Genomic DNA, 26,773 nt, shown 5'->3' with positions numbered 1-26,773 from the left:
CAACCATAGAGGATTAGTGTTCTAGTTACGTGCTCTGTTACCTCTTGGTATCTGCAAAACAACGTAGGTTTAGACGTGTAGTTCAATTTGGCTCTTTCTCTATACATTTGTTTTTAAGAACAAAAATGAACTCATTTTTTTTTTTGTGCAAACGAGACTTTTTATTGATATTCAACTGTACTTGTATTGCTACTAAGTTCTTAGATCAAGTGCTTGTTTGATTAATCGTTCAAAAAGTAATTTTGGATATTAAGCATATTTTTATAAAACAAACTTAGTTTCACACGATGTTTGATTATACTTAAAAATATGGTTGCACATTAAAATTTTGACTGAAAACTTGTTTTTTTGGTAAAAATGAGAAAAGGCTTAAGTTGCTCATGCAAATTCAATTTAAAACTTAAATTTATAAATTTTAATTCAAACTATATATGATAGAATCGTAATCATACAATATGATACTAATCAAACTTAATGTTATTAGTGGGTACGCACCTCAGGTTGGGTTAGCAGAACACTTTAAGGTAAAATTTTGGGAGGATCTAGGAGGGGTACTTCAGGATATACCCCAAGGAGAGAAAGTTTTCCTAGGAGGGGATCTCAATGGACATGTAGGTAGCGTGGCTAGAGGTTTTGAGGGAGTGCATGGGGGTTTTGGCCTAGGGGAAATGAATGGGGAGGGTAAATCCATCTTGGAGTTTTCGGAGGCTTTGGATCTTTCTATAGCCAATACATGGTTTAAGAAAAGAGAGGAACATCTTATCACTTACAAAAGTGGAGGGACATGTTCTCAGATAGATTTCTTCCTTATCAGGAAGTCTGATAGGAAGTATTGCTTGAACTGTAAAGTTATCCCGGGAGAGAGCTTGACTACCCAACATAGAGTTTTGGTTATGGATGTAAGAATTAGAGATAGAGCAAAGAGAAGAAGTCCTATGGTAGCACCAAGGATCAAATGGTGGCACTTGAAGGGTGAGAAACAAGGAATCTTCCAACAAAAGATATGGGAGGGTTGGTGTGGACAATCACAAGGAAGTGCAAATGATATGTGGAACAAGATGTCCCAAGAGATTATTAAAGTGGCTAAAGAGACGTTGGGTGAATCTAGAGGTTTTGGACCTAGGGGTAAAGAATCGTGGTGGTGGAATGAAAATGTTCAGAGCAAAGTTAGAGTAAAAAAGGAGTGTTTCAAGGAGTGGTCTAGGTGTAGAAATTCTGAAACTTAGGATAAGTATAAGATAGCTAGAAATGAAACCAAAAAGGCGGTGAGTGAGGCAAGAGCCCAAGCTTTTGACGGACTATACCAAGCTCTAGGAACCAGGGACGGAGAAAGATCTATATATAGGCTTGCTAAGGGTAGAGAGAGGAAGACTAGAGATTTGGATCAAGTAAAGTGTGTTAAGGATGAAGAAGGCAAAGTCTTAGTGCATGAAAAAGATATCAAGGAAAGGTGGAAGGCGTATTTCCACAACTAATTTAATGATGGATATGGATATGACTCTAGCAGTCTAGACACAAGAGAAGAGGACCGGAACTATAAGTACTATCGTCGGATTCAGAAACAGGAAGTAAAGGAAGCGTTGAAAAGAATGAGTAATGGTAAGGCGGTGGGGCCAGACAACATACCTATTGAAGTGTGGAAAACTCTTGGAGATAGAGGTCTTGAGTGGCTCACCGAACTCTTTAACGAAATTATGAGGTCAAAATGCATGCCGGAGGAATGGAGGAGAAGCACGTTAGTGCCAATCTATAAGAACAAGGGGGATATACAAAATTGTGCAAATTATAGGGGAATCAAGCTCATGAGTCATACCATGAAATTATGGGAAAGAGTGATCGAACGGAGATTAAGAAAGGAGACTCAAGTTACTGAGAATCAATTTGGTTTCATGCCGGGAAGGTCGACCATGGAAGCGATTTATTTATTACGGCGGGTGATGGAGCAATATCGCATGGCCCAACAAGACTTGCACTTGATTTTTATTGACTTGGAGAAAACGTATGATAGAGTGCCTAGAGAGATTTTGTGGAAAGCTCTAGAGAAGAAAGGGGTTAGGGTTGCATATATTCGAGCTATCCAAGATATGTATGATAAGGTATCGACTAGTGTTAGGACACAGGGTGGAGAGTCAGACGATTTTCCCATCACAATTGGTTTACATCAAGGGTCAACCCTTAGCCCCTACCTTTTTACCTTAATTCTGGATGTCCTCACGGAACAAATCCAAGAGATAGCGCCGAGATGCATGCTTTTTGCAGATGACATAGTCCTCCTTGGAGAGTCGAGGGAGGAGTTGAATGAGAGGTTGGAAACTTGGAGACGAGCTCTAGAAACACATGGCTTTCGCCTAAGCAGAAGCAAATCGGAGTATATGGAATGTAAGTTCAACAAAAGAAGGAGGGTTTCTAACTCAGAAGTGAAAATAGGAGACCATATTATCCCTCAAGTCACACGGTTTAAATATCTTGGGTCTGTAATACAGGATGATGGGGAAATTGAAGGGGATGTGAATCATCGCATACAAGCAGGATGGATGAAATGGAGAAAAGCATCGGGGGTGTTATGTGATGCAAAGGTACCGATCAAGCTAAAGGGAAAGTTTTATCGGACTGCGGTAAGACCGGCGATTTTGTACGGAACAGAATGTTGGGCAGTCAAGAGCCAACATGAGAATAAAGTAGGTGTAGCGGAGATGAGGATGTTGCGGTGGATGTGTGGTAAGACTCGACAGGATAAAATTAGAAACGAAGCTATTAGAGAGAGGGTTGGAGTAGCGCCTATTGTAGAGAAGATGGTGGAAAATAGACTTAGGTGGTTTGGGCATGTAGAGAGAAGACCGGTAGACTCTGTAGTGAGGAGAGTAGACCAGATGGAGAGAAGACAAACAATTCGAGGCAGAGGAAGACCCAAAAAGACTATAAGATAGGTTATCAAAAAGGATATCGAACTTAATGATTTGGATAGAAGTATGGTACTTGATAGAACATTATGGCGGAAGTTGATCCATGTAGCCGACCCCACCTAGTGGGATAAGGCGTTGTTGTATCTCATTCACTACGAGGATAATGAGAAAAAATATATTTTACACCCCCATAGAAACTATAACCGGAGATATCATTGCTTCTATAAAAATAGGAAATATAAGTGCAGTATAAATATCTTATTTGACATAATTAAAAATAATCAACTAGATTTAAGGTGAAACCTAGACTTCGTACTAATTTTGACGTGAGCCAATTGGCATGAGCTTCAAGATACTTGCTTTCTGTAACCGAAAACTCTACTTTTTGATTTTTATCCTTCAGTAATTTCAGATCTTTTTTTATTTTTATTTTCTAATCAAGATTTTTTAACTTTTAATGCTATATATTAAAACTTAATATTTAATCAATTTTAAAAAAATCAATTTGTTTTCATCATATTATGAATTATCGAGATACTTAAAATACATATACACACAACATCTAAAGATGTAATTACTATTTAGTATACATAAATGATGATTTTTACCTTAATCATAAAATCGCATAAAAGAATATAGAACTCATTTGAATTAAGAAAAATATATTTATATTTAACATAAATATTAAAATTTTGAATAAGAACATTTAAAAAGTATAGAAATGAGTTATTTACTAGTCCAACATTCTATTCTTAAGTTTAATAGTTTTTTTTTTAAAAAAAAACACATTTTAGTTTTTTACCGTTGCAATTTTTTTAAACTTTTTTCATTCTCATTGTTTAAAATCACATGAATTATTTATTTCTCTAACCAATTAACTATTATAACTATTGTTCACACAAAATTTGAGAGATAACATGAAAGAAAGACTTGTCAAGGAGTTAATAATACAATTGAAACAAGTTTTGAAGAAAGTTGGTTATTGGTAGGCAAAGGAAACTAGAGAGATATATGCATTAGTGTTCCTTTTGCCTACTTATATAACAATCTCTCTAATTTCCTTGCACACTATAGATAATATAGAGATTAAAAGCCTTGATGCTCATTGTCTACAAACCACAGCAAAACATATGAAGATGTCAACACAATGTCCTTTGGCTGCCAACCACATGGAATGTATAAATTGAAATCTAACACAGATTCAAATTCAGGAGGATAGTACATAAGAGGAACAACTTTCTTAAAGACTTGTTTCAACTGAATAAACTCAAAGTTTAAGAGATAAAATGAAAGACTTGACAAGGAGATTATTACATTGAAACAAGTTTTGAAAAAGCTAATTCCTCACTTGTGTTGTCCTAAATTTGAAACTGCATTTATTTTCAATCTTCATATTCTCTATTCTCTGTGATTAATAGACATGGCATCAACACATCATCATGTTGTCATCTCTCAATCTTTGTATTGTATTTGCCTATTTAATATCTAGGAAAGAGGCATTATGTTGGCTTTCAATCTCCATATTCTTTGTTTGTTTTTCCATTTCCTTTCAAAACACTTCTCTTCCGTCTTGAAAAGTTTCTCTTTTTCAACAACTCCACCATTTCTCTTTAACTCCTCCAACCTTAAGCATCCTATGATTTCCTCCCACAACATACATGAGTGATTCTATCAACCACAACCACATCCTCCTCAGCTGTAGGAATCCTCTTTGGCCACCTTTTCATAGCCCTGATTGACCTATAATATGATTCCCAATGATGCCCTCAAATACTATTTCTCCTTCTCCATAAACTTTAACCTTTTTATCTATTCTTTTAACTTAGCCCCCCCCCCCCCCCAATCACCCCACACACATTCATCCCTCTCAAGACCAATCTTAATCTCTCTTAATTCCTATTCGGAGAACACTTCCCCCCCTTAAACCTACACCTCTTGCACTTGCAATAGATCCTCCAATTCAGTGACATTTCATTCCTCTTGCTCAAACCACAAAAAGGGTCCAAATAAGCAAAACTGACCTCCGCACCAGCCTTCAAATCCTTGGAAGCATGAATCACCAAGTAGTCCCCAACATGCAACCTCCTTGTATTAGGACAACAAGAGTGGCTTATAAAGGGAGGTTACAACCACAACTCAACACCATAACAATCATTGCCCCTCCTTAACACATTGCCAGAAACGACATCCCCGGTGAGAGAATTCACATCCAATGTGAGTTCATTTGTAAATACAACAATTGAATAATTGTAATTGCTAGCTACAAATTTTTGGATGTAATTGATTATAGAAATATCTCTAGGTTTCACTTTAGGAAGTAGGACATTTGCTTCCTTTTTATACACCTGTTTCTATTTGGATCCATCCAAGTTAATGAGAAATTGGAGGTTCCTACCCACAACCATGGTTTATTAGTTCGCAGATATAAAAATTAGTTTCATCATTGAGAATGTGTGCTCACATATATAAGAATTAGTTTTATCATTGAGAATGTGTGCAACCAAAGCTGAAACAAGAAACAGTGCAGAAGCCCGCCTTGTGTTGAATATTTAAAATTTTAAACAATAAAATTTGGAAAATAGTTAAAAAGAATATGCGAATTGTCATGATGATTTAGAATTAGAAAGTATGGATATAATACATAGGGGTAGGGGTGGAAAAATGATAGATTGAATAAATTTTTAGTCGGATTATAATGGATTGGATAAAAAAAATTCATTAATTAATTTTAATTTATTTAAAAAAATTCATTTGATTCATGATTATGTAATAAAATCTAATCCAATTCATTTTAATGCAATGAACACTCAAACACATGCCTTGGCCAAAGGAGGTTTTACAAGCATTACCCTTTCTCCTCCAAATACTAAAATTGGTAGGGTTGACGCATCTCTCAGTATATATTTGTTTTATACTTTAAAATTTATAAAATTATATTTCTTATATTAATTTCATTTTTATACAAGAAAATATTTATTTTAGAATATGTTATATAAAATTAAAATTCTTATTTTTTTTAATATTTTTCTTTTAGTGAATCAATTTGGTTTGTTATGTGTTTATTATGTTTTTTTTTCTATTGCATGTTGGTTTTCAACTTTTGGTCAATGTGGTAGTTTTACTTTAAATTTTTTTTGTTGCATATATATCTCTCTCCTCCTTTAGTAAGAAACAAAGGTAGAGCAAAACTTTGTCTCTAAGTTTTTTTTTTTTTTATTTCCTAATAGAAAATTATTTTTTTCTTAGAGTAAGAATATTGGTGTTCAAAATTTTGGTTCGAGATCCTTTTACTACATATCAGGACTAATGAGTTGTCATATCTTAATAGAGAAGCATAATCAGGTTTTTCTATAAGTGCAGTGATGATATTTTTTTCTCAGGATAACATTTACGCGCTTCAATCCAACTATTTAAAATTTCTCTTTCAAAATTATTATTATTTATTTATTATATGTTATATTACATTTTTAATCCATATTCTATCATAGTCTCAAGTTATTTTATCATTGTTATTTTATTATTTAGTTTATGGCTTTTCATCTTCTTCTCATTTATTCTTTTTACAAACATTACCCTTTCCCCTCCAAATACTAAAATTGGTAGGGTAGACACATCAACAACAACAAGAAGCATTCTAATCCCTTAATTTTAGCTATCGTTATGTCGTACTTAGTGTACATGGACACATATTCTCTAATTGCCACGGTAGATGACCTAGTTATTAATCATGTGAAGCCAACAAGAAACATGTAAAAATAATCCTCACAAGAAAGAATGGAGTTGAATTATGATTTTAAAAAATTTTAAAATCTTTTTTGAACACAAAGCTATCGGCCGAAATAACATTGAAAGATAGATAACAATTTTTGACAAAAATTAAATCAGACAATGGAATTAGGTTTTACAAATAAAATATGTTTTTAAAACAAAATCAAATTTAAATCTTAGGTTAATTTAAAACACAAAAAGAACAAGAAACTTTAACATCAACAATCATTATGAACATTGCAATTTGCAACTGTGATCACCCCATCATTGGCTAGCTCTCGACATCCAGTGCACCCTTTAAGAATTGTCAGTGTTGTTCTTGACATTAACCTCCATCTAATTGACGACCTTGTATGAGAGAACATCCATGCATCACTTTATTATAACATTTTTATAATAACTATTACATCATAATGTCTATTTATCTTATTAATTAAAGATTAAAATACATTTTCATTCCTACAAAAGTTCATTTTTAATCCATGTGAAATTTGTTGTCAATTTTTTATTCTCACAAATTTATAATATATAACTTTTTGGTTCAGAATTAGGTTGGACTAACTTGCATTTGTTTGATCAAATAAAACTTTGACCCATGCACCATTTGTTTCGGTTTCCCATCCTCTATCTCTTCCACGTCATTCAGGGTGTAGCTGTGGCTATTTCCAAAGAGATAAGGGAGATGAATGATGAGGAAAAAAAAGCTCCGCCGCATACGGTGGTCGGAAATCGCTGCGGCTATTTCCAACGATTCTAATAGTTTCGTTTTTGTTTTTTCTCTCGTTGTTTGCACAACTACACTGATTTATTTTTTCTCTGCTACAATACCATGTGTTTTTCTATCAACGTGATGTTTTGTGTGTTCCATCAATTCTTTATGTAATATTGTGTGCGTCGTAAGATACTGTGTGTTGTCATTGCGATAATTACTTGAAGGAGTTGCATTTTCATTTCGCCAATATTATGCATAACTTCTTGTTACTTGTAAACATATACCTATTCCGAAAAGTAATTTTTGAAAGAAAGGGTACGTAGGAATAGAGGGGAATAACAATATTTCTAGAAGAGGGATTTGATGAACAAATGAATTAAAATGAAAAGGAACCACGTTTTCGAAAGAGAATATGGAGGAACGGAGGGGAATAACACTTGTATGCTCCCTCTTTTTCTAAATAACAGCCATTTAAAGTTATTTACACAAATTATCAAGAGAATTAATAATTTTTTTGAATTTTAATAAAATTGTTAGATCTTTTTCTATTTTATTCCTTGTGAATTCACTCATTTCTCTTTCCACTAATTATTTATATTTATTTCTATCCACCAAATTATTGATCAATAAGTCATTAATTCATCTTTTAAAAATGTGAAAATAATTAATTTGAGTAAGGAAATAATTGACAAAAATAATTAATGTAATTTTAAACTTTAAAAAATGATAAAAAAAAATAGAGTTATTTTTTTCCTCTAAAAATCCAACAATTAAGAAAAGGAAATAGAAGGCCGCAAATGTGATGAAGGGTTCTTGTCAAGTGATAACCTTTAATTTACACGACTTCAAGTTTCAATTAAACAGTTAAAACACATTAAATTTTGAGCCGTAGCACTTTTTCTCTGTCTTATTTCATCATTTCTAGCCAATCACCTGAGTTCGTATGGGTTTCATGCTTTCTTCGGAAATAGCAGTACGTGGTCGGTGAAGGAATGTGGTATTGCAGCTCACTTGCCGACCATAGAATGCAAGTTAGCTTAACATGGGAAATGTTAAACGCGTGGGAAAATAATGCAACTTATCCTAAAATGGATATACCCATAGAAACATTACACTATTCTTCATATGTTGAATGTTGATTTTTAGATTCTTCTTGATGTATAAAGTTTTTATCCAACAATTTTATATTTGTTTAGTTTATTTTATTTTAGAAAATTAATTGATTTCTGTATAATTTTTTGAGAAAAATTATCAACATGTAATTGATCTGATTGAAATTGTACTTAAATTCTCTTAAACATAATCTGAAGTTTGAATCTTCTAAATATAAGAAAATATCCTTCAAAGTTCAAGTGACTCTTTAAAAACCTTTTTGAAGTAGAATTAGATAAAAAAAAAAAAAAATTTTAAATTTTCCTTTCTTTAAGTTGGAAATATTATGTGATGCAGTTTTTTTTTTCATTTTTTTCATAAATTATTGTTTTTATTTTGTTGGAAAATATTTTTTTTATAATCTTATGTTTTAATTAAAGCTATTTAATTGCCTTTAATTTTTTAACATTTCTTTTAATTAAAAACTATTTAAAAATACTAAAAAAAGACTTCAAGCAAAGGTCATTATAAAGTTAAACTGATAAAACCTTTATTCAAACAAAGTGGACACAAAAGGAAGTTTAAGAGGACAGTTACACCTAGCAGGGGAAAGAGATCCATCCAAGAACCATGTAGATCTTAGGCAACAACATATAGCTCCGATCTTTCAACTTAACTGCTTGTCGGCATAATCCAAGACAAATTAGCAATGAATAAGTGGAATAATTTTTTATTCATGAACAAGTGGAAAATACATCATATCAAATCCAAGACAAATTTAGTCATGACTTTTACAACTATTAATCAATTTAGTTTACAAAATTGATACCATCCGTCAATTTAGTATCTAACATTACTAAATCCATTAATTTAGTCCTTAAATTTAATACTAGTCATAATCATTAATTTAATCCCTAATGTGCACCAATGTTATGAACTAAAATGAGTAATGCAAAAGAGTCAAAATAAGTAATGGTTGTCAAAATAGAAAATTAGTTTGACTGATCCCTAACATTAGATATTAAAAGTGTTGTTAATATTAAGGACTATTTTTTTGTTTTCTTTTATAACTTTGGGAAGTAAAATGATTAATACATTTCCCAATTGAGGACTTTTCCTGATAAACTGGATCCAGTTAAATCCTTGCTGTTTGATTCAGAGATGACTTCTTGTTGAAGTAAATGCGCCAGATATTCTAGGCCAGATCTCTCGAATTGACCACAAAATCTCAGTGCCCATCTCTTCATTTGAAGGATGATTCCTTTTTTAATTTTTAAATTCCCTCTCAAATCTCAATGGTCCAGAGGGAATTAACTCCATGATTGCACAATCGAAGGAAGCATCATGAAAATTAATGGCACAAATCCAAGAATGGGAAACGAGTCATAGAAGAATTGTGCAAGTAAAGATGGAATCCTAAGTTCTAACTATATTAAAAACCATCACACTAACTGCATGTTTAAATTAAAGTTAAAAGAACCAAAAAGTACTTTTATTCTGGAAGCAACAATTTTTTCATATTCATTTGGTGCATTGAAATTGGTTATTGTACATCTGCATCTCTCCATACATAGAGCTTCTGTTTATGGCATTAACTAGAAGTCTAAACGTTCCTTTCTAAACCTGTTAGTGATATTCATATAAACCTCCTTCTCTTTTTCTTTCCATCTTTCACTTTCATGATTTGACTTGAGAAAAAAATGAGAAAGATAGATGCTTATTTTCCTTTACGGGTAAAATCGATAATTCTGACAAGTTCCGGTTTTAGTTGTTGTAGGTAGCATAAGGGCTAGATGCTCATCATACAGTTAAGGATTTCAACAAGAGAACAGAAACTTCTGTAAGAATTTCGTAAGGAAACAATATATCAATTGATTTCTTTATACGCTCATACCGGGGTTAACAAAGAACAAACCAAGAAAAGAATAACTGAATCAATGAGGCTGATTTTCTTATTTCACCTCGTATGACCAGTTTGCAAACCGCAGTGTGGAGAATTATATCAAATAATGAGAGAACAGAAGAAACTTAAAGTTCTTTGCAGAACTACACCATTCAAAGTTGCTGCAACTTATGAATATGTTCCAATAATGAAGTAGCCTTCCGTTTGGCCCTCTCTGTGCCATTTCGAGCAAGTTCAGAGAGAGGTATGAGAGCACCAAGTCTACTTATACAAGCAAGATTATCTGCATCCCTCTTGCACAAGGCAAGTAGAATAGCAGCTGCATTCTCTTTATTGCGAGGCAATCCGGTCCTCAAAAGATCTATCAAAACTGGTATAGTGCTGGCTTTTACTATGGCAACTTTTGCCTCTTGGTGGCTTGCAAGAACTGACATTATCGTTAGGGCTTCATCAACCATCGATTTGCTTGAATCTGTAAGCATCTTCAACAATGCTGTGATGATACCTGCCCTAATGGCCCTGCCCTTGTTCCCTTGATAAATGCATAAATTGAACAATGCTGTTGCTGCATCCTTCTTTCCTCTAGGACTCCCGTTTTGGAGCAATTCCACTAAAGCCGGTATAGCTCCTGAGGCGCCAATAATTATCTTGTTCTCATCTGCAAGTGACAAGCTGAAAAGGGTTGCTGCTGCATTTTCTCTTGCTTCCATGGTTCCAGCTCGGAGGACTTGGACAATGGATGGAATGGCACCAGCAAGCATTATAAGTCCCTTGTTGTTTTCATATATGGAGAGGTTGAGAATTGAGGTAACTGCATTGTCTTGTGTCAGTACATCTTCTGATGTTAGAAGGTTGACTAGAACTGGAATTGCTCCAGCTTCAGCAATTAGTATCCTATTGTCAGTACTTCGTTTGGATAGCAATCGAATTTCAGTAACAGCTGATCTACGCTCCTCAACAGATCGGCTGGAGAGCTTCCATACCAGAGCTTCAATTGCTGCTATGTCACCTGTAACATCTCTGAATGATCCATCACTCTTCTTTAATTTTCCATTGGTTAGTCCTGTTGGCTGCTCAATGTTGTGCTCTATACACCACTGAGAAATAAGGCTCCTTAAAACATAATTTGGTGTAAGGGTCAAATGTTGGAGCTTCTGCTGAGTTTTCGGACATGTTGTATTTCCACAATCTATCCATCTCTGTATGTAAGATCTCTCATATGTCTGCAGAATAACATAAGCAGGAAATTTAGAAGAGCAGAAAAAATTTGTAGAAATATTTCTGGTGTTGATGCAATGTGTGAGATGAACTCACCTGACCAGTGGCTACAATAACAGGATCCCTCATTAGTTCCAAGGATATAGGGCAAAGAAAATCTTCAGGGATCACAATTCCTTCAGTCTTTTTAACCTCAGGTAGACTCTTTGTCTCAGAAATTTCTTGACTTTCAGGTTCAATTGCATTTAAGGAAACTTCAACTTCAGTAGGGATGCTCCTTGTTCTTTCCAAGCGAGATCTGGCAGGATTTGTGCTGCAGCATTTCCCTTCATCGTTGATAGGAATGCTGTCTAGTTCTGATAAATTTTCAGGGCAGCTTTGTTGTTTGTGCAACCTACTCACAGATTTGCCAAGAACCTGACTAATTTCTTCAGCCAGTGGCTGGGATAATTCATGAGATGGCATCTTTGAAATCATAAACCCATATTTATCCGTGGCCCGTCTCAATTGTGTTCTCACCAAATCCACCTAGAAAACCAGAAAATATCAGCAAATTCACTCAAGCAAAATGTAGATAAAATTAAAAATACTTGTAAAGAAAACACCCCGTTTATCCAAATTCTACCTGCTCCTTGACTTCCTCCGAGATGTCCAAATCGTCATATGGCAAATTGCTCAACAGTTTCTCCAATTTCCATGTCACACACTGAAATTGGAAGACAATGGTCTTTGCAGCTCCATCCTTAAATCAACATACATCAAATTTCAGAGATGTACACAGACATCCTTACACATATACATGCCCACAGAAATTCAACCCTCATAAGATTCCAACTTAAAATAATTCAACAAATGCAAAATTATTTCTCTATTTTAAAGAACACATTGTAAAGACGCAATTTCACAAAGAACAACACACAAAATGCCAAACAAAAGACCAATTCTTTCTTTTGAGACAATCCTGTTTGAGACGGTCGAGCTCCAAATGTGAACACCTCTCTTTACATGAGTTTGAACATTGGTTCGACACGCTATGATAGACTAACTAGTCTCTTCAACTAAACCCAACCCCATTTGTAAACAACATAATGAGAACATAAGCAAGCCATGAGTAACATATATGGGAAGCATTCTACTTTCTCCACAAAAACATAACCATAAATAGCGGTTTGATTGCACGCATCACACCAATCTAAACAAAAAAGTTCGAATCCTAAAAAAAACTGTGTAATTTCCCGAAATACCACTCTCACAAGTCACGAGTAAAAATTGAACTTTATAATGAATTTCATCAAAAATAAACTATTTTCTTTTTGTACGATGCCGTTTTGGGAATGCAAAAAAACTCAAACTTTAACAGTTTCAGCTGGTTGAACTACAGATCTAAACTACTCAAAAACCGAACAAAACGACGTCGTTTGGAAATGGATCGTGAAACTCACAGAGGAGCAATTGGAGCGGAAGTTTCTAGCGACGGAAAGCAAGCGTCTTGCGGAGTGAAGCGCGAGGACCAGATCAGAAGACCACTTTGAAGAAGCCGAGGAAGAAGGAGAAGGAGAAGAAGAAGAACCACCGACAACGTTGTTGCTGAGTTCCTTAATCTCCTCGAAGAGGTGGGTGAGGAGGGAGATCCGGCGAACCAGATCGGTGCAGTCCTTGCGGAACATGGCGCCGGCGGAGCCGGCGGAGGAGGATAACGCCGAGCACATTCCGGCGATGTCATGGACCAGACACAGCAGCTCCGGCGTGTGGTCTCCGGCGAGCTCCTCGCCGGCCATTGTCGACGCTGCTAAGGTTTAAACTTTTAAGGCTAACGTTGTGTTGTGTTCGAGGAAACTGAGGAAAGTCAGAGAGAGTCTAATAAGGTGTTTGTGTGAAGAGACTTATCAAGTGTCGACACGTACAAAAATAAATAAATACTGTAAATCGCTGTAATAATAATGTCTTGTGTTGGTGCTTGCGAGGCCTCACGTTCACCGGGTTTTCTAAATTAATATTGTAATCAGTTAATTAAATAATGGTGTTAATTTAATTCCATTTCTGAGAAAAAGAAGAAGAGGAAAATAGTCAAAATACGGTTTTTGATGGTTAGTTTTATTAGTTAATTAATAATTTAAATAATGACAAATAATCAATTTTTTTCCTAAAGTGTGTCATGTCATGAAAAATTAGTTTTTCTGAAAAATAAAAAATATAAATTTAATCATGTAAAAAAATATGATAAATTAATTTTTTATAAATTTATTAGATTATTTTATTATTAAGTTATAGTATTTAATAATTAATTTGATGATAAATTATATTTTTATAATTAATTTAACATTAAATTATAAATTTAAGAACTAATTTATTATTAAATTATTTTCGAAACTAATTTATCAAATTTTTTCATTTTTAAAAACTAAATTTATATTTCATTTTATTACTATGTCACATATTCGAAAACGAATTTCACTGTTTATCCATTAAATAATTGGTTCGTTCATTCTGGAGAGGGTTAACTTAAACGCCTTAGCTGGGGAAAGCGAGAATCTCGGGGAAATTGAAATTTGGGGAGATAATGATATAGAGAGAGAAAGGATAAAAGAGGATACAGTTGGGTTTGGAATATCATGAATTGTAATGCAACTAACTACTATTGTTTTTTTTTTTCTTCCTTTTTTTATATGTATTTTGATATCTTGAGACTTTGAACGGAATTTTTGCTATTAGCTAGTAGCTAGTAGCTATTTCGTACTCTAGGTCCAAAGTTAATTTTGAGTATTTGACACGTTCGGATTTCAGAAACTAGACTCAATATATGTTTTTTGGTACATAGACTGAATATATGTTTAAGTTATCTCAATTTAGTCTAATATCTATTCAACAACAAAAAAAAGTCTACTATCTTATGTTATTTTTTACTGAAACTATCTTATAATATGTTCAAAAGTATATTTTATGTCACAATTTAATTAAAAAGTATTGACAATATATATATATATATATATATATATATATATTAATGTTATTTTAAGATTAAATTTTAATTAAATGATAATGTAATCACACATTTACACTCACCATGAATGAAAAACTATTTTTTCTTTAAATAATTATATTTTAATGATAAAAAATAATTTAATAAATAATATTTTATATAACATAATATTATATTGGTATTAATAGTATCTATCTAAAAATATATATTATAAAATATTATTTAATTATGAACTCTTTTTTTAATCTTACAATTTAACTATACATAATATTAAAATTTATATATTGTGTCAATATATTAAGTTGAACTTGTCTTATTTCATATCAATATTTGGAATTTAAACAGAAGTTCTTATCAATATTTGGAATTTGATTTAAAAAATCCCATAAATATTCTACCGGCTTGCACATCCTAAATACATCTATTGATAAATAAAAGTTTTAAAATTAAATAAAAGAATTTTCTATTTCATACTAAATTAAATTAACGCATCAAAGCAATGTCGTTAAAGCCATTTAAACTTTCCTTTTTACAATATTGTTACCATTTAAATATATTTAATTATTTATTGGATATAAACATTACGCAATGTACGCAGAAATAGCGATTAATTATAAACATAGGCAGCGGCGTAGCCGCGTGACAGCAAGTCGGCAACGTGGAGAACAGGTCTGAATTTTTCTTTTCTTATTATTTTCTTAATGTGGAAAAAAAAACTAAGGATTTAGCTTTTTTAATATTATCATATCTTTTGCTAGCTTTTTTGTTTTAAAAGAAATCTTTTTGCTAGCTATATAAGTTTCATAAATTGACAATATTTTCTGAACCCCCTAGCATGTCTCTTTTCCGTTCCTTTTCCTTTTGCTATGCATCAAAAATTCAATACCGTTTTTGTTATGAACATGATATTGATATCAAATTGTTCTAATTATAAGAATGATAAATTTTTATTGAAAAATATGAATACATATAAGATGAATATCTTTCTTTTAATATATTTTATTTTATACTCAAGGATCCAACCAAGATTTAAATCATAAATCATTTGATTAAAAGATAAAAAATTATTATCACATATATTAGTCATTATTCTCTAAAGTGTAATTCACTATCAGTTTATTACTTAGATAGTTGAAAGTATCAAAATATGATTTGAGTATTTAAGAGTGTAATTTATCTCTCACTTTAATTATTTGTTGGAATTTTTTTGTTATAGGTAACGTCTGTATTGTGTTTGCATTGCATACTATTTGCCGTAGCAATTATGGTGCACTCATAAATGACTAATGACAATTTATTTATTATCATTTTTGTTTTTGATTGAATTGTCTTGCCTATATTATCAATAATTATTTATGCACTGAAGTGTGACATGTCATTCAGATATGTACAATCAACTATTATGTATAGGCTGATAACATGTTACAAGTTAACTAATGAAATGGCAGAATTAAAGTGCTCATTACCTTTATTTTCATTTTTGATAATAGGGGTGCTCATTACTTTTTTTTTTTCTACCATCAATGTTAGATATTTAGGCATAAAATATCTATTTTTACTGAAAGATAACGTGAAGCTTGCGATTTATTTTGTGTGGTTGTTGATTTCGCTATTCTCTGTTATTTTTATTTTTGCTTACTTCAGGTGATATATTTGTTATTTTTTGTCCTTTACTCTTGTTTTCCGTTCACAATTTCCTTTTTTTTTTGCAGTTGATCGAGTTTATAAAACTCTAACATTTTTTACTGCTTTTAATTTTCACTTCGTGATTCGACTTTGTTTTTTGATGTTTGAAATTTAGAATTTGGACGTATATAAGGTAGTTTTATTGAAAATTTTAAGTTCTCTAATTATATTGAATTATTTAAGCAAATCAAAGAAACAATGTGATGCTAATATTATTTGGCAAGGTATTTGAGATTGGATATAATTTTTAAAGAAAAATAATTTATTATAATAATCTTTTAGTTAATATAACGGGTTTTAACAGTTAGCTTTGCCCCTGTGTGGAGGCAACATATCTCTTTTGTTTTTTTCTATGATATTTTGCCTTGTTATGATGATTTTGGTTGCTAGCTGGAATAAAAGCATCTAATCTATAACAATAGATGAAGAAAAATATTTTTTATCTGGTCTCCACTTTTTTCTAGACATCTTTACCTTAAAAACGTAAATAACCCCATGATTCTATCGTATTGTTAACAAAACTGCAACATGTCTTCACCCATATTGTATTGTTTGCAAAACCACAACAAAACTCGTTACTTTCTCTAACCTCCCACGTCAAAATTATATTTATTTTCTCTATGGGGCGTTCATCATCTTCATATTTTTTTACTTTTTCACAAAGTTGCAATTTTCTTGGCAATATTATCAAATGCTATAATACGTTAATGCCTTGTTCTGTTTACGTGGTTTTGCATTTAGAGGTTTCTCTTATTTGGTTGTTGAGGTTATTTTAATGAATTTTTTCAAGTGTCAGTGAAGAAGGTTCGACTTGATACACTTTGTGCCCTAGCGTGCAAGGATTCTTAATTTGGCAACACTTCATTTGCAATAGGACATGGCCCGCACGTGCCTCTTTTAAGGGTTACACATTGTTGTTGTCTTACCAATAAAATTATACGATTTCAATGAATCAGGGCATGTAAATTTAAACAAGGCGACATGGCTTGATGGCACGTGTGGTGCTGATGAACAAAACTCAGAATATCCCCTTTTCCTACATATATCTCTGTCGAAATTCTTTTTTCTTTCTAGCTTTTGTTATTTTTCTTCCCCTCTCACTTTTGCATATGCGTAATTATATATTGATTTATTATTTTTTTTATGCATAAAAACAAAAGGTTGAATTATGAAGAATGAATCAATACTTGTGTTCACTTCACTCTCCTGTTGTCGCACACTTTATTGTAATTTATTAAACTTCACCATATTAACAAGTAAAGTTAGTGTGTTTTTCATTTTTTGTTTTGCCTTTCTTTTTCCTATAAATTATCCTATTGATATGCACTTTTAGCAGAATTTAAAATTTAAAATGTGTATAAAGTATTTTTTTTATCTATAACAGATTTTATGATCTAATATAAACAAGTATATAGAGTTGTTTTCTTCTTATTCTTCTTTTTTTATTAATTTTAAATTTTAAATTAATTTTTCCTGTATTATAACTTTTCATTTCTCTCATGGAAATATCACAACCAGACCCCTGAAAATCATAAAAGTAGGTTATTTCTCATTATTAGTTCCAAGGTTAGCACAAAAATAAATTTTCTCTATTTCACATTAATTGTGTGTTAGCATCTTTATTATCTTTATCATTTTGTTCTTTGTGTCTACTTAATTTTCAAACTAAAACTAATATATGTCAATATATAGTTTAATATATGAAAAGAGAAAGTATGGTAAAATATCAAATTTAACTCTTACCCAAACAAACAAAAAATGTGTAGAGATAATCATATATTGAGAAAAAAAATAACTTAATAAACTAAAAATAACACATAGAAAAAAAAAACTTACAGACAAACATTCATCAAATACAAAATAAATTATTCAATAAATTAATATACACATCAATACATAATAATATATTGTAGTAATATAAATTTAATTCTTTAATTTTTTTTATATTTTTTGTATTTTATATAGTTAGTGTTAAAATTTATAGTATTTTAATTTGAATAAATTTTAACACAAAATACAAAATAGAAAAATAGGAATGCGGTGTTTCTGCTAGTTGTAAATAATGCACGAAGAAAGAAAGAAAAAAGGGTAAGGATGCAAGGTCGTTTGCCAACCTGTAAAGCCATCATATTGTCGTGTCTTACTAAGACAACCATGAAAATAACCAATAAGAAAAAAAAAATGAGACAGAAAACAAGTTTCACATTATTTTTTATGTTATGGATTATAGATGATAAATGTTCTTCAACTCGCTCAGAAGAAGATTAATTTTTACTGAATTGCCACTCATTTCTTCACATATAATAGATCATTTCTATATATAATACAACGAGACCTTATTTACAAATATAATATAATATAAATATAACAATAGTTTCTATTCATTTCTTGTTTACAAATGTAGGTCTTTGCAGAGGTGCAGGCGGAGCGATACAGTAGCGGTGAGGGTGATGGGCATTGGGTTAGTTGGAAACCATTATTTATAATTTAGAATGCCACTACACTAATCAAATGAGTTTTGAAATGTTATATTGTTTTGTTTATTATGATTTTAACTTGTATCACCCATACGTGTGTATTTGTCCTAAAGGGTTGTTTTATTTTTTTGTGAATCACCAGAAATAACAATGTTGGTCCCTCTTAAATATTTAGCATTAGCATTATCATTATCATATCCTTCACATTAAAAAAAGATTATTATGCTTGAGAACAAATGAACAGAAAAATAATAAAGTAAAAATAGAATAATTTAATATAAGGAGTTTAACTCAATTAAATAAGATGTGTGAGTATTGTAAACTTTTTAATATCGTGTTTAATTCTTACTAAAAAGAAATAATTTAATGTCATTATTATCATATTCATAATTATAATATTTATCTATGGTGTTTCATATTTTAAATTTTTGGATATTTACTAATGCGATCGTTTTGTGAATAAAGGAAAAATTATGAATGATACAATTTTTTTTCTTCGCAAAATGCTTTACAAATGAATAGGGGTCACTAAAAAAATCAGCGAGACATCATTCTCTAGCTGATTGAATTTGCCACGGGTGTTTTTAGGATGACCATCACTAATTCATAAGAATTTCATAAAAAAAAGTATTTTATAGTAATCTTCAGTTTCAACGTTTAATCACGGTTAACACAACTCATAATAATGACATGGGTTAAGTGATTTAAAATTTAAAATCTAATTAATATTTAAGTATAAAATAAATTATATTGAAAGGAAATATTCACATTATCGCTAACATTCCTCTTGTTTTATTCATTTCTCACTTTTTAATGTACTTAGAATGTCAATCCTAGTTTTCTGATTATTGGCGTTTAACTAAACTAAATCGATATTCAAATACAGCTTATATTGTTGGGTGTTGAGGAAAAGTCCAAACAGAAGAAAAACTCTATTGATAAATTAATAAGAAAAATATTATTATAGACATATTAATCCAAATCCTTAAATGATAAATTAATATTAATTTTTTCATTTTATATGAGAAGTGATGTGCATACAATAATTTATATAATATTATATTTTATCTCTATTTCTCTCCTTCATCCTATCACTTAATATATTTTAAATTTAAAGTTATCTTTTAATTCTCTCTTTTTCTTAGTTGTATATTTTATTATATAATTTATTGTACTGTATAATTTTCTCTTAAAAATTAATATCGAAATCCAAAACAAAATTTTTAAGAATGACATTACCATCAGTCTTACATCTAAGAAACAAAAGACAAGATTTGACATAAATAATAATGACTTGCATACTTTAATCAAATGGTTCAAAGTTTAAATTTTAAGTAATCCTTAAAAATGAAATAAATTGTGTTAAAAGAAAAATATCTACTAGTGTGTATTTAAGATTTTCATTTCAGCCCAAGCAATTTCATACTAATTACATGGTTAGGAAGAAAAGCATTCATATTATTGATTTAATTCTTCTTTAATCCCAAATTTAGTCAATCAAGCGTCAATCAATTTCAAGAGAATACATGATGAATTAAGCATTAAATATTCAATTAATTTACGTTAGACATCATGCCCAAGTTTTGGTAAAACTAATTAAATAATGATGTATGAATTGTTGTAAACTTGACACATTGTTTTTTATTTTGGATAAAAAAAAACATGACTTTAAAGCTAGCTGAAAACTTATAAGCTATAAGCTAGCTAGGAGTTGAAAAGATGAAAGTTAGCTAGTTGATTTAATTGAAAGTGTTTGATAAAATTAGTTGATAAATGTCAAAAGATGTAAAAGAACATATTTAATATTTCTAAAAATTTAATTTTTTTAATAACTTATCATCTTAAAAATAGGACATATTTTGCTTTTATGAATTGAATTGATAAAATAAAAATCATGTAAGAAATCAAATTATTAATTAAAAAAACATAAAAATAATTTAACAAATAACTATAAAAAGTTGATATGATTGAAGAAACTTCTAACCTTAAGAAATTATGTAACAATAACAATTAACAAGTTGATTGTCGTATAAGTGTAAGAATGTAAAATAAAATATAAGAATTTTTCAAACATAAAAGAAGAGGCTTTTAAAATTGAATAAAAGGGCAAAATAAAATTTTAAATAAAATAATAAAGATAAAATTGAGAGAAAAAAAAGTAGCTAATAAGCTAACTTATTTTTCATAAGTTACTTCTAGTAGTTTATGAAAAAAAAAGCTACAAAAATAACAAAGAAGTTTATTTTGGTCAAAATAACTTATAAGCTAATGAAAGAAACTCATAAACTCCTCTAGAACCTTACCAAACATAGCATAAGAGTCATCAAACCAATTCTAAATTAATTTTTTTTATCAAACATATGATTAAACATCAAAGATCCTATAAATCTTCATTGGAATATGTCAAATCATGCATTCAAAATATGACTAAAGAATACAAATCCAAATTTAGATGATGATGCCCCAACTCAAAAGGATTCAAATCAAGATTTAGAAAAGAATTAATAGAGAAAGATATCATATTAAGAATCGAAAAACAATAGTGAACCTCCATATCCATAAAAAAAACCTTGAACGGGTGAATTGATCATAAGATATTTAACCTAAATAAAAAACATTTTAGTCATTAAAATTAAAAGAAAAAAATAGTCCCTAAGCACCAATGACGTCAATAAAACTATTTGTGTGGCTAATCGAGACCATGCCAACATTTATCACATGAAATTTAATATGACACTTGTCGTGCAATATCTTTTTGGTCTTTTAAATTTAGGCAAAGTTTTTTTAGTCCCACAAGTGTAAAAATGATTTTTTTAGTCTCTCAAATTTTAAAATAATTTTTTTGTTCTCATATTTAAAAATAGCATAGTTTCCACATTCAAAACTTATTTTTTAATCCCTTAATTTAGAAATAACTTGTTTTGGTCCTCACAATACAATATGCTTAATTTTTCGTGGAGACCAAATTCACTTCAATCACCTTTCTATAATTTGAGTTGTGATCTAAACAAGAAAAAAGAGTTAAAGTTGTAGTCTAAGTAAATTTATTAGTTCACATGTTGACTTGAATGTTGAAGTGCATTTACCAATACTCCCATCTTCACTTGATCTTGGAACCAACACCAGTGCCGTATTGATCATTAAAAGTAATTCATCTTGTGGGCCCTTATTGTTCAAAGGCTTGACTAGATCATTTTGATATCATTTGTGAGAAAAATTTATAGTGTGTTTGGATGGAGTAATTTAATAGAGGAATTTATTTTTTCAAGAAATTTAAAATAATTCATGATAAAATAGTTTGTTTGGATAGAGTATTTGAAATGAGATTTAATTTTTGGTATTTTTATGAATCATTTTGATTGACTAAAACAGTGAGATTTCAAATTCTCTAAAATAATATAGAATTTGAAATTATTTTTTTGGAGATGCTCACTCTAACTCACGTTCTTGCTCGCGATTCTTTCTTGCCCAATACTCACAACTATGGGTGACCAAAGTTTTTACGATTGATATCGACATAAGTTGTTTTTCACGGATATTGGCCGAGGTTTTTTCGGTCAGAATTTTTTTGTATAATGTCAACCAAAGCTATTTTTTTGTCGATATCGGCTAAGATTTTTTTTAGATGATGTTGGTTAGGGTTATTTTCTCACTGACGTCAATTATGGGAAATTTTTACTAACGTCGGCCAATGATTTTTTTGGTCGTTGTCATCCAGGTTTTTTCAGTTGACGTTGATCAATGATTTTTTTGGCCGACGTTGGCTAGATTTTTTCTACTAACATCGGTCATGACTAACTTTTGAGTAGACACCTGTTAGGGTTTTTCAGCCAACGTCAGTTAGGTTTTTTCAGCCAACATCAGTTAAAACTATTTTTAGTTAATATTAGCTAGAGTTTTTTTTTAGTTGATGTTAGTTAGGGTGTTTTGGCTTATGTCAACTATATTTTCTTAGCCGACATCGGTTAGGATTTTTTTGCTGACATTGACTAGGATTTTCTAGCTTACATCAGCCAGAGTTATTTCTTAACCACATTAGCTAGGTTTTTTGATTGATGTTGGCTAGGGTTTTTTCTACTAACACCAGCTAGATATTTTTGACCAACATCGGACATGACTATTTTTAGTTGACATCGACTAGGTTCTTACAGTCGACATCCACTAGAGTTTTTTCGGTCGACATCGGTTAGAGCTATTTTTTAGCCAACATCAGCCAAGATTATTTTATAATTGATGTTGGGTAGGGTTTTTTGTCTGACATTGGTCAGGGTTATTTGTTAGCCAACTTCGACTAGGGATTTTTCGACCAACGTTGACCAATGATATTTTTTAGCCAACATCGGGTAGGTTCTATTGGTCGGCATTGACCAAACTATTTTTTAGCCGATATTTGATAGATTTTTTTGTCAATGCTTGCTAGGATTTTTTAGGCTGACTTTGGCTAAAAATAGCCTTGGTCAATGTCGTTCGAAAAGACCCTAGCCGTTGTCGGCCAAACAAATTCTAGCCGGCGTTGGTAAAAAAATCTAGCCAACATTGGTTGAAAAATAGACTCAACCAACGTTAGCCAAAAAATAGTCCCGACTGATGTCAGCTGACAAATATTCTTGGCATACTTTGACAAAAAAAATCCTATTTGATGTTGACCGAAAAATAGCCTTGGTTGATGCCGGTTTAAAAACATCAATGGTTGTGGTTAGGCAAAACAATCCAGTTAAAATTATCAATATTTTGTATTTATAAATTATTAAAAATTGAAAATATTTTTTAATTAATATTTCAAAATTAGACTGTGTTTATTTTTATAAAGTTTAATATTAAAATTTCATCTATTTAAAATATAAAATTGAAATTTTGCATATGGAGGAAATTGAATTGTCCTATCCAAACAAAGAATTTAAAATGGAAGAAATTTGAATTGATTTATCCAAACAAAGCATTTGAAAAATGAAGAAAATTAAAATCAAAGCAATTCAAATTCTAGACATTTTAAATTCCTTGAAATTTTGATATTCCTGATCCAAACACAAGGTTAAGTTATTCTCGTCATTACATAACAGTCACCACTTATCATAAGTTATTTGACACTATTCATGTTCCCACTCTTGATTGCATAATTGTTACTTAGGGCCAAATCATGGTGGTCTTTATTTATAAGTTTAAAATAATTTAAAAATCTAAAATTAGATTTTACTTTTTAAAAAATAGTTTTTAGTTTAGGGTGATTTTTATTTTTTAAAAATTAGGTTTGTTTTATTGTAGTTTTTTAGTTTAAAAATTCCCTATATAGTTTAAATTAATTTAAAGGCATGTTTGTATGGTGGTGGTAGTATTAACAACAACAAAAATGTTAGTAAAGGTAGTAGTGATGATGATAACAGTGATGATGTTCATGACAACATTGGTAGCGGAGTCAATGTTGTTGGTGGTAGTAGTAGCAACGACAACACCAATAATGATGACAACAACATTGTGGTAGTGGTGGTGGAAGTGCAGGTGGAGGTAGTAGTGATTTGGTGGTGGTTGTGGAAATGATAATATTAATAGTGCAATGATATTAGTACTAGTGATGATAATGGTGGTGATAGTGACGATGACGACAATGATAATGATGGTGGTGGCGACAATGTGCTAGTAGTGGTGGCAATGCTAGTAGAGGTAGTAACAATGTTGATGGTAAATGTAACAACAATGATGGTAGTGGTGATGATGATGCATGTGGAAGCAATAGTGGTGATAGTAGTAATGGCAGAGACAGTGGCTATAATGGCGATGATATTGGTGACGATGACCATGTTGTGTCGGTGATGTTGGTGGCCATGTTGTGTTGGTGATGGTGGTGATGATGCTAGTGGTGGATTTTTTTTTTATAATGAGCATATATTAGTTATATGAATGACAAAACGGACTGACCCAACCCATTTTGGCCTGCCTAGCCATTAGCTCGCCAAAAATAGGACAAAGCAGGCTGGAGATCTTGGCCCATCAGCCCACTATGTCCCGTGTCACCTAACCCACCAACTTATTGGGCTAAAGGCAAGGTGGGGCGGGTTGGCTCGCTAGCCCACAATATTAATTTTTTTTATAAATTATAATTATATTAATATATGAAACTACTAAAAAAATTAAAAAAAAAGGTAGGAAGAGTCTTTTAGTTCGGTTTATGTTTAATTACTTTGTATTGTTTAAGATTTTAAGAGTAGTTTTAGAATTTATGACTTTGTGTTGTGATTTAACTACTTGATAGACTTATTATTATTAGTTAGTATTGACTACTAGTATTTTGTGTAGTTTAAGTACTTTGTGTGACTTAAGATTTTAGGACTAGTTTGTTATTTTAAATACTTTATATTATCAATTATTTTTTAAGAGTTTTTGTTTCTTTTATGGGCGGGTCAGTCCGCTAGCCCGTCAGCTCACCTTCAGGTGGTGGCGACAATATAATGATGGTGATGACAATAATGTGCTAGTATTAGTGGTGATGCTGGTGGAGGTAGTAACAATGTTGGTGGTAGATGTAGCAACAATGGTGATGATGATGCATGTGGAAGTAGTAGTGGCGATAGTAGTAGTGGCGAAGGCATTGGCTATAATGACGATGATAGTGGTGACGGTTACCATGTTGTGTCAACGATGGGGGTGGCCATGTTGTGTTGGTGACGATGGTGCTTGTGGTGGTGGTGATGCTGGTGTTGGATTTTTTTTAATAAGCATATGTTAGTTTTAGGGATGACAAAACAGGTTGACTCAACTCATTTTGGCCAGCCCTAGCTTGCCAAAAAGGGGTAAGGCAGATTGACCTACTCAATTTTGACGGGTTGGACATGCTGACCTGCCTTCTAGAAAAAAATAAAAACTCTTAAAAAAATAATTGACAATACAAAGTAGTTAAAATAACAAGCTAGTCTTAAAATCTGAAATCACACAAAGTATTTAAACCACACAAAATACTAATAGTTTTTAATAACTGATAATAATAAGTGTACCAAATAGATAAATCACAACACAAAGTCATAAATTCTAAAATTAATCTTAAAATCTTAAACAATACATAGTAATTAAACATAAACCAATCAAAAAGATCCTTTATACCCTTTTTTTTAGTAATATCATATATTAATATAATTATTATTTATAAAAAACAATTAATATTGCGGCTTGACGGGCCAACTCGTCCCACCCCGCCTTTGGCTTGACAGGTTGGCAGCTTAGGCGAGTGAATCATGTCGGGATGGTAGACCAAGATCTCTACCTCGTCCCGCCAAATTGATAGCGGGTTAGCCCGCTTGGTCTAACTCGTTTTATCATCCCTAGTTAGCTTATTAATTTTGTTAGAAATATGAGTTGATGTGATTCGAACTTGCTAGCCTTCTCCTCTCCAACAAATCTTTTTCCAACAACCATTAAACAAACCTTATATCTCTCATGTTAACCTTATATCTCTCATGTTAGTGGTAGTGACAATATATATATTTTAAAACAAAATACCAAATTCATAAATATTTTTTCTTAGCATTCAAAATAATGTAAAAATATTTTGAAATTAAATTAAAAATTATTTTAATTTCATTTTTATCGAATGCATTTTATTTTCAAAATTAATTTAAAAATAAAAATTTAAAATTCGCTATCACCCTGAACTTTCCCTACGATATATTAAGCCTGTATTTTCTGTTAATTTTTGTTATATTTGAAAGGAAAGCAAATGTGCAACACGATGGAATGTTTTTTTGTGTTGAAATTTAGAAAGTGTTTATAATAATTTATCGAATTGAATCGAATAAAATGGAAGGATAAGAAATGAGCCAATGGTCATCCAATTCCACACCCACGAAGCATCACAAACAACGAACAACAAATTAATTGTTGGGGTCACGTCTGAAGTTAATCAACAAGCGTGTTGTCTTTCTGTTATCTATATTCTTTTTTTAAGAGTCTTTCTGTTATCTATAAAAGTATGATTATTATTTCTTTTTGATATGGCAAAACATATAAAAGTATGATTATTATGTTAACATAATTCTTCTTTTGGCA

The 26,773-nt window shown here is 31.2% G+C and overlaps 2 protein-coding genes across 2 annotated transcripts; one reads left to right on the top strand and one right to left on the bottom strand.

Moving 5' to 3' along the window:
• Positions 1-10,330: 10,330 nt before the first annotated feature.
• On the bottom strand, positions 10,331-13,500 carry LOC100811123 (U-box domain-containing protein 11). Its single transcript, XM_003555841.5, has 4 exons — positions 13,039-13,500; positions 12,222-12,338; positions 11,693-12,124; positions 10,331-11,601 (listed from the first exon to the last, which is right to left on the bottom strand). The coding sequence occupies exons 1-4, from the start codon at positions 13,372-13,374 to the stop codon at positions 10,531-10,533; spliced, it is 1,956 nt and encodes a 651-aa protein (XP_003555889.2). The 5' UTR covers positions 13,375-13,500; the 3' UTR covers positions 10,331-10,530.
• A 1,664-nt stretch (positions 13,501-15,164) lies between these two features.
• On the top strand, positions 15,165-25,399 carry LOC121174381 (uncharacterized protein DDB_G0290685-like). The gene is made up of 5 exons (XM_041013617.1): positions 15,165-15,245; positions 18,667-18,723; positions 24,047-24,255; positions 24,375-24,548; positions 25,210-25,399. Exons 1-5 carry the CDS (start codon positions 15,165-15,167, stop codon positions 25,397-25,399), a joined length of 711 nt encoding a protein of 236 aa, XP_040869551.1.
• The last annotated feature ends 1,374 nt before the right edge of the window (positions 25,400-26,773 follow it).

Source organism: Glycine max, chromosome 20 (genome assembly GCF_000004515.6).
Source record: "Glycine max cultivar Williams 82 chromosome 20, Glycine_max_v4.0, whole genome shotgun sequence".
Classification (NCBI taxonomy): Eukaryota; Viridiplantae; Streptophyta; class Magnoliopsida; order Fabales; family Fabaceae; genus Glycine; species Glycine max.
Note: the sequence above shows the minus strand (reverse complement) of the source record. Positions and strands in the feature narration are given on the sequence as shown.